The sequence below is a fragment of the Fundulus heteroclitus genome, chromosome 11 (genome assembly GCF_011125445.2).
Source record: "Fundulus heteroclitus isolate FHET01 chromosome 11, MU-UCD_Fhet_4.1, whole genome shotgun sequence".
Lineage (NCBI taxonomy): Eukaryota > Metazoa > Chordata > Actinopteri > Cyprinodontiformes > Fundulidae > Fundulus > Fundulus heteroclitus.
The window spans coordinates 2,021,217-2,039,482 of record NC_046371.1 but is presented as its reverse complement, the minus strand read 5'-3'; the positions used below and the strand labels follow the sequence as shown (position 1 = coordinate 2,039,482).

The 18,266-nt window shown below is 42.7% G+C and overlaps 1 protein-coding gene and 1 long non-coding RNA gene across 6 annotated transcripts in view; one reads left to right on the top strand and one right to left on the bottom strand.

Moving 5' to 3' along the window:
- LOC110368754 overlaps positions 1–11,780 on the bottom strand; it is a 30,661-nt gene extending 18,881 nt beyond the window's left edge. The window contains exons 1-2 of the long non-coding RNA XR_002428374.2: positions 11,488–11,780; positions 1,262–1,336 (exon numbers count right to left, since the gene is read on the bottom strand). This is a non-coding gene — a long non-coding RNA (uncharacterized LOC110368754). The remainder of the gene's footprint in view (positions 1–1,261; positions 1,337–11,487) is intronic.
- The window catches only part of cadm1a (cell adhesion molecule 1a), a 523,695-nt gene that overhangs the window by 399,478 nt on the left and 105,951 nt on the right, over positions 1–18,266 (top strand). For all 5 annotated transcript variants that reach the window (XM_036142720.1, XM_036142719.1, XM_036142721.1 and 2 more), the window contains 2 exons: positions 15,225–15,377; positions 17,570–17,707. In XM_036142720.1, the coding sequence (XP_035998613.1) occupies positions 15,225–15,377; positions 17,570–17,707 (291 nt within the window). The remainder of the gene's footprint in view (positions 1–15,224; positions 15,378–17,569; positions 17,708–18,266) is intronic.

Sequence of the window (18,266 nt, the reverse complement as noted above, 5' to 3'; positions counted from 1 at the left end):
TGCAGATTATCAGCAGCTGCTGTGCTGATAAGATCAACACATTTTTAAACGAGCCTCCCAGACACACAGTATGTCCCTGTAACTGTTTATTTCCCCATGATATGGCACAGGGAAGCAAAGTCTTTGAGGTGTTGCCTTAATATGGATCCACTGGTTTACCTCTCAGACGCGCTCCTGTAGGCGTCCGCTCCAAGCCGTGAAAAGCGACGTCTACTGCATTCGCCGTTACTCCGTCTACCTCCACTCTGGGTTCGTTGGAACTCGAGGAGAACCTGCGCGAGAAGTACGAGTTCACGTAATAAAAGCATGGATATAAAGGAGCTGAAAACAAAACAAACTTTTCATTCTTCCTTTTAACAGCGTCCGAAAAGGTTCTCTGTTGCTGATTATACAGCGGCTCGCGGATTTATACTTCCACCAAGTATGGTTGAGTACATTGTATTTATATACAAAGTCTTTATATGTAAAACGACAAGTCTGCTTCCTGGTTCGGTGAAAAAAAACAGAAGTTTGCATCCAAAATTTAAATAAATACATGTTTTAATTAGTAGCTACCGATCTCTCGTTACCCTGTTTTACTTTGACAAAAGTAAAATAGGGTAACGAGCGTTCTTTTTCCTGTTTGAAACAATTTGTGGAGCTTGACCCAGCCGGAGTCCGATGGACCAGAACGGAGCAGAAAATTGGACTTGGCCCGTATTTTGACGGTGATGTTCGGAGAATTCAATTCTATTCAATTCAATTCAATTTTATTTATATAGCGCCAATTCATGAAACATGTCATCTCAAGGCTCTTTGCAAAGTCAAATTCAATCAGATTATACAGAATGGTAAAAAAATGTCCTATATAAGGGAACCAGTTGATTGCATCAGCCATGATATCATCACCATTGATCTGCTAAATAGTTGTCTCCGAATGGACAACATTTAAATAGCTCTATTGCTAAATTCCCTTTAACTCATGCTGAATGCTGAATGGAAAAAGGAAGGTTCATACTTTGACCTCGGCTGTTACCAAAAATCCAAACAGACCTCCTACATGATTAGATGTCTTGCCCTGATTTTGTCGGGGTTGTGATGTTTAAATCATGCGTCCCCACCCATCCCGGTGTTTCTCTCTCACAATGCGGCGCTTGTTAGTAAGATGAAGGCAGAAAAGCGTAGCTCTGCAGTGACTTGCTAAAGCAAATGCAGCATCTTCTATCCCTAATGCATACACCCACATGGCCGCTCGTATCAAAGGACTGTGAAGAGGACTCACACACAAACAGTGTCCTTGTTCTCCTGTGGAGGAGGGGAGCAGTTGTAGCTTCTCGAGCAGTGGGGAAGCTGTCCACTGAAGAGCAGAAAGGTTGAGGGTTGAAGGATTCATGTGATGAAAAATAAAACAAGGCAGCTTGGAGAGAAAAAGCACACAGACTGAATCCGTGTGCAATACTGAACACATCTAACAAGAATCCAGCTAAATATTTAAGGTTAGTTGGATATTTTATTGTTTTCTTGCTGTAAAATTGGATTTTTGCAGTCTTGCATGGTGGAAGTTTTCAAATAGCTCTGTGTACTTAAATTTCCATCTGGTTAGTTTACCGTGGCTTTGGGTAAATTCATCCTTTTACTAATTTGCACCCCGTTTTAGACCCACACGTTATCATTTCATCCCCAAAGGTTTACATTTAGTACCTGTTAAATGATCATTTTGTATCTGTGTGACAAATAACTCAATTCAATTCAATTCAGTTTTATTTATATAGCACCAGTTAACAACACATCATCTCAAGGTTCTTTCCAAAGTCAGATTCAGTCAGATTATACAGATTGGTCAAAACAATTTCCTCTCTAAGGAAACCCAACAGGTTGCATCAAGTCTCTCCAAGCAGCATTCACTCCTCCTGAAAGAGCGTAGAGCCACAGTGGACAGTCGTCTGCATTGTTGATGGCTTTGCAGCAATCCCTCATACTGAGCATGCATGAAGCGACTGTGGAGAGGAAAACTCCCCTTAAACAGGGAGGAGAACCTCCAGCAGAACCAGAACCAGGCTCAGTGTGAACGCTCATCTGCCTCCACCCACTGGGGCTTAGAGAAGACAGAGCAGAGACACAGAAAGCACAGAAGCTCACATTGACCCAGGAGTACTTTCTATGTTAGATAAGACAGAGCAGAGACACAGAAAGCACAGAAGCTCACATTGACCCAGGAATACTTTCTATGGTAGATGGTAATAGAGGATGATCTGCCTCCCCTGATGATGTCACAGCTGACAGAACGCCAGACCAGGTGTACCTTCTATGAAGAGAAAAAGAGAGTGAACAAAAAGTTAAAAGCTGAAATAACGACAAGCAATGCAGATTAGAAAACATATAGTGATAGAAATTATATGTTCCAGGTTTAAGTTTTAAAGTTACACCATATTTCCACCTATTCCCATTGAGTTGGTTTACTTTTATGAAATCTGACCGATATTGATGGCTTTAGGTCAGTTTCACCACTTCATGCTCCTATCTAACGCCGATGTGATTTCCCTCGTACCGGCTATCATTTCATATATTAAACAACCGTTCCATGCACAGGCACCTAAACCAATACATACTGGTTTATTTCTCTTGATATTTAACTGCCTTTCTTTAAATAATGGAAAGGGATAATTAAAGAATGCCTCAAATATTATGTGTAATTAAATTTAATTGTGATTATTTTTCTGAAAGTATAGTATGGCACGCTGTTTTGATTCGCTTTGGTTCTTATGCCTAATTTGGGACAGCTGACTCAACAGAAAGTTTAAACCAAAATAACTGAGCAACCTCCTGTCGCCAGGTATTATATAAAATTAGAATCTGAATCATCTTTATTGGAGGGAAAAGCACACAGACTGAATACATGTACTATACTGAACACATCTAACAAGAATTCAGCTAAACATTTAAGGTTAGTTGGATATTTTAATCACTTTCTTGCTGAAAATGGGATTTTTTACATTCTTGTGTGGTGGAACGTTTTAAATATGTATTTGTGTACTATGTTAATTCATTAACTATGATAAAATGTATCTTATCTACATATTAATAACTGTCTGATTGCTATAGAAGTTTCTGTGCTCATTTCCTCCACTGTTCAGGTGGCAGATCAGCCAATCAGCTCTCTCCATTTCCGCAGTCTTCCTGCTAAAAGTCCTCACTCCTCCTGACATTACTTCTCTTTACAGGTTCTGTGAAGGCCTATGGGTGCTTTGAGACTTACTTTTATCTTACTGAGATAAACTTCTAAGAAAAATCTAAGATTTTTTCTAAAATCACTAAGAACTACTTTTAGTGACTACGGGTCCAGACTTTTCATGGTAAAACACCTGAATAACTCTACTGCTAGATATTTATAGATTTCGATTCACTACACTGTCAGTATACAATATAGAGAATGAAGTTATATCCTCTGTTCTCTAAGTTGATTTGAATCATCCCCAAAGAGTGTTAAGATTTATTTTTAGGACTCTTTTGGCCACGTTCTTATGTATTGCCAGCTAGAAAGAACCAACACACACTATTTATTACATTTCTGTGGCACTTATTTGACAAAACTCTTCTGAGCATTAGTGCTGCGATGATGAAATGTGCATATTTTGAAACTCTGAGATTACTTTGTGTGATAGCTAGAAGTCTGGCAAAGACATCAAAGAAGTCAAAGTGGTGGAAATTTCACTTCAGAGGTGTTTGTTTGCTCTGTATTATTTAAAAAAGCAATGCCTGATGCGCATAAGTGTAAAAGTAAATTAGTAACCTTAAAATTACAGCAATACTAGATATATCAGAGAGAAAAATAATAATTATCCATAACTGGAGAATTGTTAACAGTCACCAGATCTGGATTTAGGCGGTGACTAGAGCTATGGAGCCTAGACTTCACACAGAGTGGGGAGGAGGGTGGCGATAAGAGCATAATTACCCCCCGCCCCACCCTGTCTCGCCCACTCTGACACCCAATAATAAAACTTTGATGTGCTCCTCTCAAAAAGTAGCAGCAGCCACTAATCACAATTGATTGCAGCCACTTAGGCGAGGCACACTCATCATCTCCAGCTCTCTCTGGATGGGAGTCGGTCTCTCCGTGAGCGGCTGGAGAACTAAAACTATTCAAATGAAATGCAGTACAAGAAGCGCAGATTAATCAGGAGAGAGAAAAGAAGAAAAAAAAAGCTGGATGAGTAAAACACATGGTGTCAGCAGAGGTGAAAAGGAGAAGAAAAAGCCATTAGCAGAAGAACACAAACCAATCTTCTTACGTTTTTTTTTTTTTTGTTAAAGTTTTTACCACGAGTGTTATTCATTATAAATCTGCATTCTGAATCCTGGCATAACACAAGAAACTTCAAGGGGCATTTTTCCAGACAGCTTGACTTGTAATTTGTAGCGTAAAAATGTCATTTTTAAAAGAACACTTAAAGCAGCACCGTGTCAGTTTTAACCCAAGCATTACCTTGAATTTAGATATATTAAATGATTTTTCAGGTCAATATACAACATAGGCCCACTTCGATGCTCCATGCGGGCTGCCAGTCTCAAAAAAACAGAACACCTAAACGTTTCTCACTAAAACCAGTTTAGCTAATTCTTCATAAATTAATTCAAGACAGATTTTAATGCACCAAACTCTGCATTGGAGTTAAAGATCTCGGAAAGATGTAGTCCTATTTACTAAGAAATTAAAGAAAATGTAAAAAGTCTGGTTAAGATGAATACCTTGAGTTTTACCTAACATTTTCAGTTGTGAGATCTTAACCTGTCTTTAATAACTTTGCCCTTATTAAAGATAAAAAGTTTCCATCTGCATCAGGCATTTGTGCTGGTCTTTAATGAAATTCTGTTGGAGGTTCACACAAAATCAGTCCAGGGGCCGCAAATGTAGACTTAGACTTAGACTTTCTTTATTGTCATTTTGTATACACAGAGTGCATACAGAACGAAATTTCGTTTTTCACACAGCTCAGAAATATTGCAGTAACTCTACAGGATACCTTGCAGTGAATTAGTCTATGGTGGGGGTGTGAGGGGTCCCTGATGATGTTACGGGCTCGAGACACACAGCGCTGCGATGAAATGTCTTTATTGGAGGGAAGAGGAGCCCCGATGATCCCTTCTGCTGTCCTCACCACTCTCCTCACGTTCTTCCAGTCGGAGGCACTGCAGCCTCCACACCACACAGAGAGACAGCTGGTCAGAATGCTCTCTATGGTGCTTCTGTAGAAGGTCGTGAGGATGGGCGGGGGCAGGTGGGCTCTCCTCATCCTCCGCAGAAAGTACAGTCGCTTCTGTGCCCTCTTCACCAGTGACGTGGTGTTCACAGTCCAGGTGAGGTTGTTCGTGATGTGCACCCCCAGGAATTTGGTGCTGCCAACCACCTCCACAGCTGAGTTGTTGATGAGCAGTGGAGCATGGTGAGGCCGGTTCTTCCTGAAGTCGACGATGATCTCCTTCGTCTTCTCCACGTTCAGGATCAGGCTGTTGTCTCTGCACCAGCCCACCAGCTGCTCCACCTCCTCTCTGTAGTCCTGGTCGTTGTCGTCTCTGATCAGGCCCACCACCGTTGTGTCGTCAGCAAACTTCACGATGTGATTGGTGGTGAACCTGGGGACGCAGTCGTGTGTCATCAGGGTGAACAGCAGGGGGCTCAGGACGCAGCCCTGAGGGGAGCCCGTGCTGAGGGTGATGACATCAGAGGTGTTCTGACCAACCCGGACTGACTGAGGTCTGTTGGTGAGGAAGTCTAGCAGTCAGTTTTGTAGGGGTGTGTTGAAGCCCAGATGCTCCAGTTTTCCCACCAGATGTTGTGGGATGATGGTGTTGAACGCTGAACTGAAGTCCAGGAACAGCATCCGCACGTGCGTGTTCTTCTCCTCCAGGTGTGCCAGGCTCAGGTGAAGAGCAGAGGAGATGGCGTCCTCAGTGGAGCGGTTCCGTCGGTAGGCAAACTGGAACGGGTCGAGTGTTGATGGGAGACTGGAGACGATGTGTTCCTTTACCAGCCTTTCAAAGCACTTCATCATGATGGGAGTCAGTGCAACAGGCCGGTAGTCGTTGAAACAGGTGACTTGAGGTTTCTTTGGCACCGGAATGATGGAGGCAGACTTAAAGCATGCTGGCACTGTGGCTTGGTCCAGCGAGGTGTTAAAAATGTCTGTGAGGACACCAGCCAGCTGACCTGCACACTCCTTGAGCACCCGCCCAGGTATGTTGTCGGGGCCTGGGGCCTTCCGCGGGTTGACTCTCCTTAGAGTCTTCCACACGTCGGCGGTGTCAAGGCAGAGGACCTCCTCTTTCTGCTGGGGAACAGCTTTCACTGCTGGAGTGCTGTTTAGTGCCTCAAACCTCCCAAAGAAGTTATTTAGTCCATTGAGGAAGTCAGCATCAACTTCACCCACCGGGGGGGAGGGCGTGTTGTATTCAGTGATCGCCCGGATGCCTTTCCACATGCTCCTGGTGTTGCTGGCGTCATGGAAAAGCTCCTGGATTTTCTGACTGTGGTTCCGCTTTGCTAGCCTGATGGCACGGTTCAAGTTGGCTCTCGCTGTCCTCAGAGCCTCCTTGTCTCCAGACTTGAAGGCTGAGTTCCGTGCTTTTAGCGCTTGACGGACCTCCGCAGTAATCCAGGGTCGTTGGTTGGCTCGGGTGATGATGGTCTTGGTGGTGCTGACGTCCTCAATGCATTTGTTGATGTAGGCTGACACGGTCATGGCGTACTCATCAATGTTGATCTTGTCCTCATAAGTTGCAGCAGCTTTGAACATGTTCCAGTCAGAGCACTCAAAACAGTCCTGGAGCGCCTCCATTGCTCCCTCAGTCCACACCCTCACCTGCCTCGCTGTTGGTTTTGCTCTGATCAGCAGGGGCCTGTATGCAGCAATTAGCATCACAGAAAGGTGGTCTGAAGAGCCCAGGTGGGGGCAGGGGACTGCTCTGAATGCTCCTTTAATGTTTGTGTAAACTAAGTCTAGAGTGTTCTCTCCCCGAGTTGCAAAATCCACGTGTTGCTAAAAATGAGGGAGAACAGTTTTCATATTTGCCTGGTTAAAATCCCCAGCAATGATGAAAACACCCTCTGTGTGTGCAGATTGCAGCTCAGAGATAGTCCGATAGAGTACACCCATAGCATCTTTAGTATCAGCGCTGGGAGGGACGTAAACCGCTGCGATGATAACAACAGTGAACTCTCTAGGCAGATAAAAAGGTCTGCAGCTAATAATCATAAGCTCAATGTCTGGAGAGCAGAGACTTGTGACTAATCTAGCATTTTTACACCAGGTGTTATTGGTGTAAACGCAGAGTCCGCCTCCTCGGGACTTACCGCAGAGTTCTGTCTGTCTGTCGGCGCGGAAAGTAGCTAGCCCCTCCAGGCTAACGGCGTTGTCTGGGATTGATGATGAAAGCCATGTTTCGGTCAGAATGAAAGCGCAGCAGTCCATGAGCTCCCTCTTTGCAGAGAGCTCGAGTTGTAAATGGTCCATTTTGTTGTCCAGTGAGCGAACGTTGGAAAGCCAGATGGATGGTAGCGGCGGTCTGAATGGGTTAGCCTTTAGCCTCGCTGCTAAGCCTCCTCGGCACCCGCGCTTCTTCGGCCGGCTACACCGCTTCCGCGTCGCTCTCCTCTGGCGTGAGCCGCTCGTCGAGGCCGCCGCTTCACAGGCCTCCGGGGCTGGTCTCCGTAGGACGCCACAGTCACGTAAGCAGTCGAGCATGGTATTTAAAAGTCCAAAAACACAACTTGATCGTAACTCCAACAGGCGCTCGCGGTCAAGTACTGATTGGCTGGGTAGATGAGTGGTTTCCAGCGAGTTTGGCGGCATTTTTATGCATTTTTATGCAAAAAGTCCGCGAGTTGGTACAGAGCTGTGTTCGGCTGCTGCCGCCAGGGGCGCCGCAGCCGAACTATACATATGTAATGTATACACATTACAATGTAATGTGTATACATTGAAATATTCATTTGTTATGTCAAAACGAAGAAACGGGTGAGGGAGATTGTATTGTATTATGCTGTTGAAAATCCATCCATCCATTTTCTGACCCGTTTAATCCCTCATGGGGTTGCTGGTGCCTATCTCCAGCGTTCACCAGGCGAGAGTTGAAAATCATTATTAAATATGTATACAGATGGTCTTATTGAGACGTTATTTACAAGAGAGACATTTAAGCACAGATTCAAAAACTCAAACGTAGTGAAGCCCGAGTCATCCTGCAGACCTTTGAATTCTAACCCCAATAATGATAGTAACATATATGGGTTTTTAAAATCTCTGTAGACAAACAATATGCTACTGCTAATGTTAGCATGATAATGCTAACAACATTCACAGCTAATTAGGCTTTTTTGTTTTTCTGACTTGTAATACAAATTCTAGCTAATCCTCTCTTATGCAGATGAATTGCAATGTTTACAGCAAATTATTTTAATATTTAGACTCTTTAAAAAAATGCTAATGCTAACTTTAGCTTGACAGTGCTAATTTTAGTACCGAACCAATGATGTTCACTGTTAATGATATGATATTTAGAGACGTTAATAGCTAAATGCAGTGACTCTGTGAGGCCTGTCATACCTGTTAAACTTTTACTCTTTTACCTCTAAACACGTCAGTATAATGTAAATGTCAACATAAAACATGTCCTGTATTTCAAAACTTTCCCACTTCTGATTTATTTACTCGCATTCTGCGGCACCTAAGCAGAACTTGTTTAGAAATTTGTGGAAAACTGATGATTAAAGCTGCAGTCAGTCCAGACAGAAACGTCTATGGCAGCATGTTTTCAGCCAAAAAGCAAGAAAGGTTCATCACATAAGATTATAAGCATTTATTCATGAAAGAAGTGCTTTGAAATGTTCTGTATACGTTTGAAGTATCAAAGCATCCAAGTAGTAATTAAACTGCAAAAAAAGCAGCAGTCGGTCCTCCTTTGTTCTTGGGTCGACTATACAGTGAGTCGGTGAACATTTCTAACACTCCTCCCTATCTCTGTATGTCTATTCACATTTAAATGTGCCTTACAGTTATCAGCATAACCTGTATAAATCAATACATCAGATAACTTATGACCTCTGGGTTTGGATGGATGTCTCTTATCTGAAGGCCCAACTATATTTTACCTTTGTCAGCCGTCTTCAGTGTCCCACTCATGTCATCAGATATGACGGAGCACAAGGAGAACAGGACAGAAAGTGATTGAAGCTAAAGGTCACCTTTTCTTAAAAGTGCACAGCACAGGACAGGATGTATTCTGGTGGACTGTGGTATAACAATGACAAAGTGTCTGCAGTGTTTCTTGGCTCGTCTCCACCTTGCAGTGACTCGTCCCTTTCCCAAAATACCACTGTTCTGCCCTGCTGTGCAACACAGGCGAATGTCTGCCTGTGCATCTGTTGGAGCCAGCAGTACCACTGTCCCAGGCCTTAACTGGGGGGGGGGGGGGGGGGGGGAGCGATGTCCTTGGCATATTAGTGTTTGCTTTCAAAAACCTATTTATAGATTCTGCTCATGCATGCACCACGGTCCAATATTTATAGGTGACACATAAGAGGATTACAGAGACTTCAGAAAAATGTGTTGATGAAATAGTTTAAAACAACCCTTCTGAGGTTTTGTCAAATTGTTGAACGCTGGTCAGGATCAAGTTATTCCCGAATGTGGCAAACTGACCCGACGTTTGGCGGAAAAACGTCGGGAAGCAAAACTGACGGGGCTCCCGGTGCAACCTTTCTGTTCGAAACATTAAAAGAGCTCAAAATTGTTATTTATTCAGTAACGCTGGCCGCTTGAAGACAAACAACTCGTATAAAACTGCTTTGTTTAGCATTTTTTTGTTGTTCAGGAAAGACGGAAATTCTTCTTCTTGTGTGTTTTCTGTTTTTTTTAGGTGAATTTGATAACTGCGCATGTCAGAGAGCTTCTATTCTGAATAAAGAATATATAAATATTCTATATAAACCGTACAATCCAATAATTTTTTTGGTTTTTAATCCGGATACGTTTCAATCCGATCGTGAACTTTTGTGCATGTAAACATACCTGTTGCTTGAATGGTTTCTCTGAGAACACCTTTAATAATCCTGCTATGTAATCTGGCATCTTCTCATCTTTTCTCATCTGATACGATGATGAATCTCCTTTCTCTTATTAACATCTTAAAAAACACAAAGAGCAGAGAAGGACCAGCATTTACTGCGATCTAAAGGAAACGTACATATAAATGCATCTAAGCAAGGCAGGAAACAGAGCTGTACTTCACTCAGGAAAAGAATCAATTTGAAATGGATTTTCAGGCGCTCTCCTAGTAGCAGCCGGTCACAAAGACACACTGTGTTCTCATTTCTTTACTTACATCTTGGAAAAATAAAACTAAAATCTTTCTTGCAACAGCAATGGGTTACCCAGAAGAGCTTTGAGCTTCAAGCTGAAACAGCAGATGGATTTACCGTGAGAAACACCATCATTCAGACTGCTTTAACATGTGAGGATTGCTCTTTGGGCTCACCGCTACATCTTTTATCATCATTGTTTAAAATGTATTTACATTTTTAGGTTGCGCTGCACTCACAGGTGCAAAAATTTGTTTTTATGACTTTGTGAAACTTACGCACAGAACCTGACCTAAAGCCATCAAAATCTGTCATATTTCATAAAAGTAAACCAACAACAATGGGAATCGGTGGAAATATGGTGTAACTTTAAAATTTAAACCTGGAACATAACATTTCTATCACTATACGTTCTCCTCTGCATAGCTTGTTGTTATTTCAGCTTTTAACTATTTGTTTTCTGTCATTTTTCTCTTCATAGAAGGTACACCTGGTCTGGCGTTCTGTTAGCTGTGACATCATCAGGGGAGGCAGATCATCCTCTATTACCATCTAACATAGAAAGTACTCCTGGGTCAATGTGAGCTTCTGTGCTTTCTGTGTCTCTGCTCTGTCTTCTCTAAGCCCCAGTGGGTGGAGGCAGATGAGCGTTCACACTGAGCCTGGTTCTGGTTCTGCTGGAGGTTCTCCTCCCTGTTAAAGGGCAGTTTTCCTCTCCACTGTCACTTCATGCATGCTCAGTATGAGGGATTGCTGCAAAGCCAGTTTGAGGCGGCTGTCAGAAATCCTGCTGCTCCTATCTAGGCGCCGCCTAGAAACAGCGGTCCGTGAGTTTTCCCTCCTACTCCTGGATTATTGTAGCTCCGTTTTGACCAGAGTTAGCCAGGCTGCCCTCAGACGGCTACAGATGGTAAAATGCTGCAGCGCGATGTTGTTTTTTTAAAACTCACTTTCTCTCCTTGGCTTTGAACCAAGAGTGAGTTGGCATCTGTGTCTTCATCTTTTGCCCTTTGTGCTACGGACTAGTGGAAGCCTGGTAGTGCCGACAGACTTAAACACAATTAATTTCTTGCGTGTGTAAATGAATGGAAATAGCGGCTGTAGGGACAGGGTTATGCAGGCAAAAGAAAACAAAGGTATGGTTGTCTCACCTGACCTCCAGAAAGCAGCTTCTCCTCTGATTGACTCCACCCCCCAATGCAGTGGCCCACAGGGCAGGCAGCCAACTTTTTATTTTAAAAAAGGCTGTATTTTTTCCACAGGGTAAACCTTTTTTTGGGTGTGGATGGTTTTCTTCCTAAAACACCAACAGTGTCCCCTCCACGGCCTCCTCACCTCTGTCCTTGCTCGGCACGGCGCCCCCACAGGGGAAACTTGTCCGCCTCGTCAAGGCAGCGTGCGCCTGTCCCTCGTGATGCATTTGCTACCGCAGGACATTTGAGCACCAGACAGAGGATGGCTACTTATAGCTGTTTTATTCGTGGTCTCTCTCCTGAGTTGTTTGTGCAGCCGTTGGTCAGCTGTCATGTTGTGTTGTTTTTTTTAAGCCTGAGGGATTTATGTGAAACCCTTTTACTGATGATAGATGTCACTGACTTTGTTTTCCATCTGTCGTTGTCATTCTTTAGGTAGGTTGGATATTTTAGTCCACTCCATGTTGTCAGCCTGGTTCTATTTAAGTGGTTTCTTTCCTCTGAAAGAGGAATAAAACTGTTATTAATCACAGTTAATTCATGATTTAATGAGGAGGGAAGCTCTAGCTTGGTTTAAATGTTTTTTCCCCATTAATAAATGAAATCCTCATTTGAAAACTGCGTTTAGTGTTTACTCAGGTTGTCCTGAAAAGCATCAGTTTAATGATCTGTAAACAGCAACAACAGAAGACTTTTTTAGGAGGATGTGAACTTTTCTACGCCCTCTTCATGACTGCTGGACAACATCAACCCAGCAGTCCTCCCCATGATTGGGTAGTCATTGCCTGACCATGGTATTTAAATTAAACACTTGAATTATTGAAATATATTGACCTTTCAATGATATTTTCACTGATTGACATGTTGCAAGATTATGTCTGAAGTATTTCCTAAGGATATGTAATTGTCCTGAAACAGTTGTTGTTTCTTAACAGTGAAATCTTTCATCCTTTAGCTGTCTGGTTATCTCCAAACGAATCTAGTGGACGAGTAAAGCTGCTAAACAGAATCTGACTCAGAACATAAAAAACATTTTGTTTACATGTGAAGCGCGGCTGAAAGATGACCTGCAGACCGCCATGTGCTACCCTCCCCTGCTATGCGCTGTCTCTCTTTGGCTGATTAGCTTTAATGAAGGCTGCTAAATACGGCTCATTTTTCTCAGATTTGACCTTGGATCACATTAATTTCATTAAACTTTTGCTCACGGAAGGGAAAAAAAACCAAACTTGAAAACAAAATAAGACTTAGAATAAAAACCGACTTCCTGTAGATTTCTGTTCCAGCAAAGCGAGAAAAAGTTACTGTGCAGATGCAGAACGTTTTAATTGACCCTTAACTAAAATCGCAGATGCAGTGAGCGTCACACTGTTGCATCACTCCCCTTCTGTTCATTATTTGTGAATTTGTTCTGCAGACATGCCCCAGTGGTCCCGCCGTCTTCTTCCCTCTGCTTTTTTTTTTTTTTTTTTTTGTTGGAAGTCCCCTCTTTTAACGATTTAAACTTTCAGCGTAAAAAGCAGAACTGGAGGAGGAGTATTCAGATGTGAGAGGGTTCAGAGTGCAGAGAGCCTGGAGTCGCTGTCAGTCAGAGCAGAATTTCTCCCCACATTGACGGGGGATGAAGGAGGGTAGCCTTTCATCCCAACCACATGTTGTCATCCAACATTACAGCTGATGGAATCAGCTCAGGTAGGTGGGCAAACAAGGTCAGGTGAGATGAAAGTGACGACAGTAGAGAGGGAGTCCAAGCGAACGCCAGCCAAGAATCATAGCCTGTGTTAATAAAAACACAATGTGCAGCATCCACAGTCATATTCAATAAATTATATTAGTGAAAAGGTAATTTATTAATTATCAGCACCTTCATCACTAAGTGAAACAGATTATATAGATTAATTGCACACAGACTGACGCTCTCAAGCCTTTATTTCTTTTAATTATGATGATTCATCGCTTAAAGTTAATGAAAACAAGACATTTTAGATTAGATTTTCACATCAGACGAATAAAACATAGTTTTAATACTGTTTAATACCTGCCTAAAGGTAACTTTCAAAAGGTATTTTTATTGAGCTTCATCGAAGCACACATTCTAATTTAGAGAATATAGCTGTACTCCATTTTATTTTAGGAATCCATCATGGCTGCCCGCTGAGTTGCACTTTGCTGTGAATAATTCACAAAGAAGCATTAACTTGATCTTTTTGGTTCCTTCACAAGTCCTTTTAAAGCTGCAGTTATGAAAGCAGTAACAAGTGTGACCCTGCACTGATCTTTAGAAATATGCTGCATCTGTGAAACGCCACGTTCCCATCTATTCAACCCATTAGAGGCTAATTCTATCAAGAACTCTGAGGTCAAATGTTGCAGGATTATATAGTTTAATATTATGAATGAGGGTATTTATTGCCAATAATAGCAAAAACAAAACTGAAAAACCAGTGAACACACTCATCACAGCAATTACCTACCAAAATTATTACTACTTTGCATAAAAATCTAAATCACTGAGCAGCAAACTCCACAATGTTCTGCAGTGAGACTTTTAAAATTACTGCTTTTCTAAGTTACTGTAGCAGCTAGCTGTACTGCAGTGCTAACATTAGCTTCTTTCTGGTGCATTCAAGTACAGCTCGTACACTGGACCGTCTAAATTCACAGCACCTCCCAACTGATTCACACTCTTCGGGCATCTGCCTCGGTGTTCTGGGGGTCTTTGGCTCCTCACATCCACTATTGAGCATTTTCCTCCTGGATAAACCTCACAGACACAAGCGCACTCTCACAAACACCTACAGGTGCTTGGATCCATATACATCCCATATTAAATAATCCTGTATATTCTTCAGTGATGGTATCAAGGTGTTTGTACCTGTAATACTTTATCAGCTGGTTCTGCTGTTCTCTTTATATCTCTCTTTGCAGCTGTAGAAGCAGACTCAGAGGATGTTATTTCATTCTCTCCTTTTCCTCACCACAATTTTTTCACCTTTTCTCCCTTTCAGCATTTTCTCTCATCTGTTTCTCTCCTTTTTCCCTCTTCTACCGTTTCAGTGTCCGTTGAACATGAATATTCTTACATATATAAATCAAGCGGAGCACTATGGCGCAAGCAGTACGGCTCCACTTGAGAAAGTAAAATCTTTTGGGCTGTTTTTGGCATTAAGACAATAATTCTTAATGCCACACTGCCAGATAGGACACACAAAATTTTAGAATATCCATCCATCCATCCATCCGTTTATCCTTTATCCAGTCCACTTTTTTATTTGTTTCTTTTCTTTGGCCACTGGAGATAGGACCCTACAGGGATAAATGGGTCTAGTGGATGGATGGGTAAACTGAAGCTAAGCACAAATGCACCATACTGGGGTTGTTGTGTACCGTAACAGCCACAGACAGCTGATTGGAGCTGGGATAATGTCTGTTTCAGTACCTCTGTTAGTAATAATGTCAAGCTGTTTTATCACGTATGCCGATTTAATATGTTGTGTTATTTCACAAGGGTTTTGTCAACCTTAATTAACTTTGCAGTTTCTTCAATAACGCGGCTATTTTACTGCTTTTGTTTCGATTTCACTGAGATTATTTGATCAAATGTTAGACTCCCCCCCCCCATCCCCTGTGAATCCTAAAGCTTGATCTGCCGCACATTTTTAACTTAAGTTGTGCTCGTTTTCTTTCTCTTTCAGCGCTGAAAGACGGCCGCTTTCAGCTGGTGAACTTCTCAGACAACGAGCTGCGGGTGTCGCTGTCTAACGTCTCGCTGTCAGATGAGGGCCGATATGTTTGCCAGCTCTACACAGACCCCCCGCAGGAAGCCTACGCCGACATCACAGTGCTAAGTACAACATCAAAACGCACGCACACACCCGCGCACACAACCTCAGCAAAAAAAACCACAGGCTTTCAGCACACAAACGCACCAACGCTCAGAGTTAGCGGTCGGCAGGAGGTAGAGCCTCTAATCACATTTCGTCAGTGGAAGACGACGTACAGTACATTCACATGCAAAACACAAAACAACGGGAATCTTGCATGTGCATGCACAAGTCTTACTGTTTGCTGCTTAAGTTATTAAAAGATACAATACTGAGGTTATGTTGAGCTGAAACTGAAGTGATGTAATCTACTCTGCACTGTCTTTTTTAGATTGAGGTCAATTCAGAGTCCCACCTTTTAAACGCAAAACATCTTAATCAAACATTTATGTATCATTACATTGATGTTGGAAATGTGGCAAAATGCAAAGCAATCTATCCGGACTGTTAAAAATATTGAGACAGGAGGCACGTCTGTTTTGTTGCAGAGCGAAGGGACCGCTTCCTTTCTCGGCTCCCTTTTTGTTGCAACGTGCCGTGCCATGGCCATGTGTACTAACACAGATAAGCTGTTCCTGCAGCAGAAACAGGAGTTCTCCTGGTATCTGCTGAAGAAGTGGGTCAGGTCATTTTGCACAGCTGTTTAGACATTGAGTCAGAGTTATAGTCTCAAAGCTTCAGAAGGGCTTCCTTCATACAAATCTTCCGTGCCGTGGAAATGTTTTAAACCACCCCTAAATTTGTCCCCTCAGCTGACTGGACCCGGAAAATGAGCTGCCAGCTGGGTCCAGATGGGCTTAGCATAAGGTTCAGATCGCGGCCCAGAGCTGTGTGCCTGTATGTCGTGGTTTAAACTAACAGCGCATTTCCAGTCAACTTTAATTTGGCACTTTTTACTGTTTTGTAGATTCAACTAAATAAATAAACAATGTCTTTCCAACACGTTTGTGGTAAAGAAAAGCCTAAAATCCAAGTTTAAATGGTTTCTTTGGCTGTTATACAGTAGGTTGATCTCTTGAGTCATTTTACCAACATTTCTTCTGTTTGTATATTATTTACACTGAAACTTCCAGTGTTTTTAGATGGATGGATGGATGGATGGATGGATGGATGGATGGATGGATGGATGGATGGATGGATGGGTTGATTTATTGATTGATTGATTGATTGATTGATTGATTGATTGATGGATTGATTGATTGATTTATAGGATTGGACACGATATAAAACGAGTATAACAGGTCAGAGAAAACATTTTGTAAGACCTCCATTAAGCCGGATAAAGACCACATTTAAAGACGTCAGAATGATTGAAAGCAAAGAAAAGACATAAGGCATGAGACTTTTGACCGGAAGACCAGCTTTTAGCAGAAATTTTACTTGCAATAAATGCTTTAGAAGATTAACTGCCACTCGCATCCAACATGTTGCTCTGCAGTCCTCCAGAGATGAGCTGACTTGTTCTCTGCAAGCTAATGGAGAACACTTAGACCATTTTAGCTAATACGCATTCTTGCAATGACCCAAATGCATCAATATAGAGACTTAGGATAGTAAAGTAGTCTATAAACGGAAACAATCTGGGACTCCAGCAAAAATATAAAAATGAGTCAAATGCACTCGACTGCTTGCCTTTTTCTTCATGATCCTTCAGGCTAGTCTTGTTAAAAACCTCAGAATAGATGGACACTACCATTAAATGCATTTGATCTGAATCTGCAACACGATTCCCTCCTGAACTGAACGTAAACTCTAACCGTCGTTGGTTAGACAGTGATTGTTCTGCCCCTCAGAAGGTCCGGTGTGTTTAGTGTGAGCGTCTTTGTGTGAGACGGTTACATTTTCACAGACGTGTCCTGCAGCGCTGCTTGGTTTAAAAAGCCCGACCTTTGTGTGAACCCTGAGCGTGTCTTCAGATGATGAAACCAGTTTTCCTCTTTGTGGCACTCTGAGTGACTCTAAAGGTCAGCTGTCATCAGGAGTTTCTGCCAACACGCTCGTTAAAGAGCAGCGTCGCTCTGCTGCCTTTGTGGCATTAGCTCATCCCCAGCTTTGGGCTTAAAACACGCTAAACACTGTAAACTGTCTCTCAGCTGGTGGCTTCAATATTAGACATTTAGGCTAATTCCTACAAAGTCAGCTCTGATGTTAGCCTGCGTTAGAAAGCTTATGTTTCCTCTGTGTTCACACTGTTTCCTTGGCGTGTCCTGTCTCAGTTCCTCCAGGTAACCCCGTCATCGAGGCCAAGGATGAGGTCCTTAGCGAGGGCAACGAGACGGAGATGACCTGCACTGCCATGAGCAGTAAGCCTGCAGCCACCATCAGATGGATGAAGGGAGATAAGGAGCTCTCAGGTGGGCGGTGGAAACACACAGGCGCTGAGATTACCGCTGTCCAGTTAGAAACCAGACAACATGGAGCTAATATTCCTGCATTTATCTCACAGTGGACTCCATGACCTCTAAAGAGGAGAATGCTCTGGTTTGTTGCCCTGCAAAGAAGAGCTTTGATAGATTAGTTTGAAAAGACATGGAAGTAAATAATGAGGAAAGCATCAAACGGAGGAGAGCCAGGAATGCCTTCAGATGCATTCTGGCAGAAGCAGGTCGGTGCCTGGTAGGGTCGAACTGACGGCTGTAATTTGATCCACGAGCAGAGCAGTGACGGGTGCAGAAATGATTCAGTTTGCAATGAGCTGACTCACCCAGACCAGCCAGCAGAGGGCAAAACAGGAGGAATTGGGAGTGGATTAAAAACTACAGGCAGTTTCCAGAGCATCCGACAGGGAGTCAAAACTGTGAGAGGAGATGAGACATAGATGTATTAGACAGAACTATAAAACAAAGATTATCTGCTTGATTTGTACTTCCTGGCCTCAGTCAGTGGAAACTGGACAGGAAAGCTAGGGCTGGA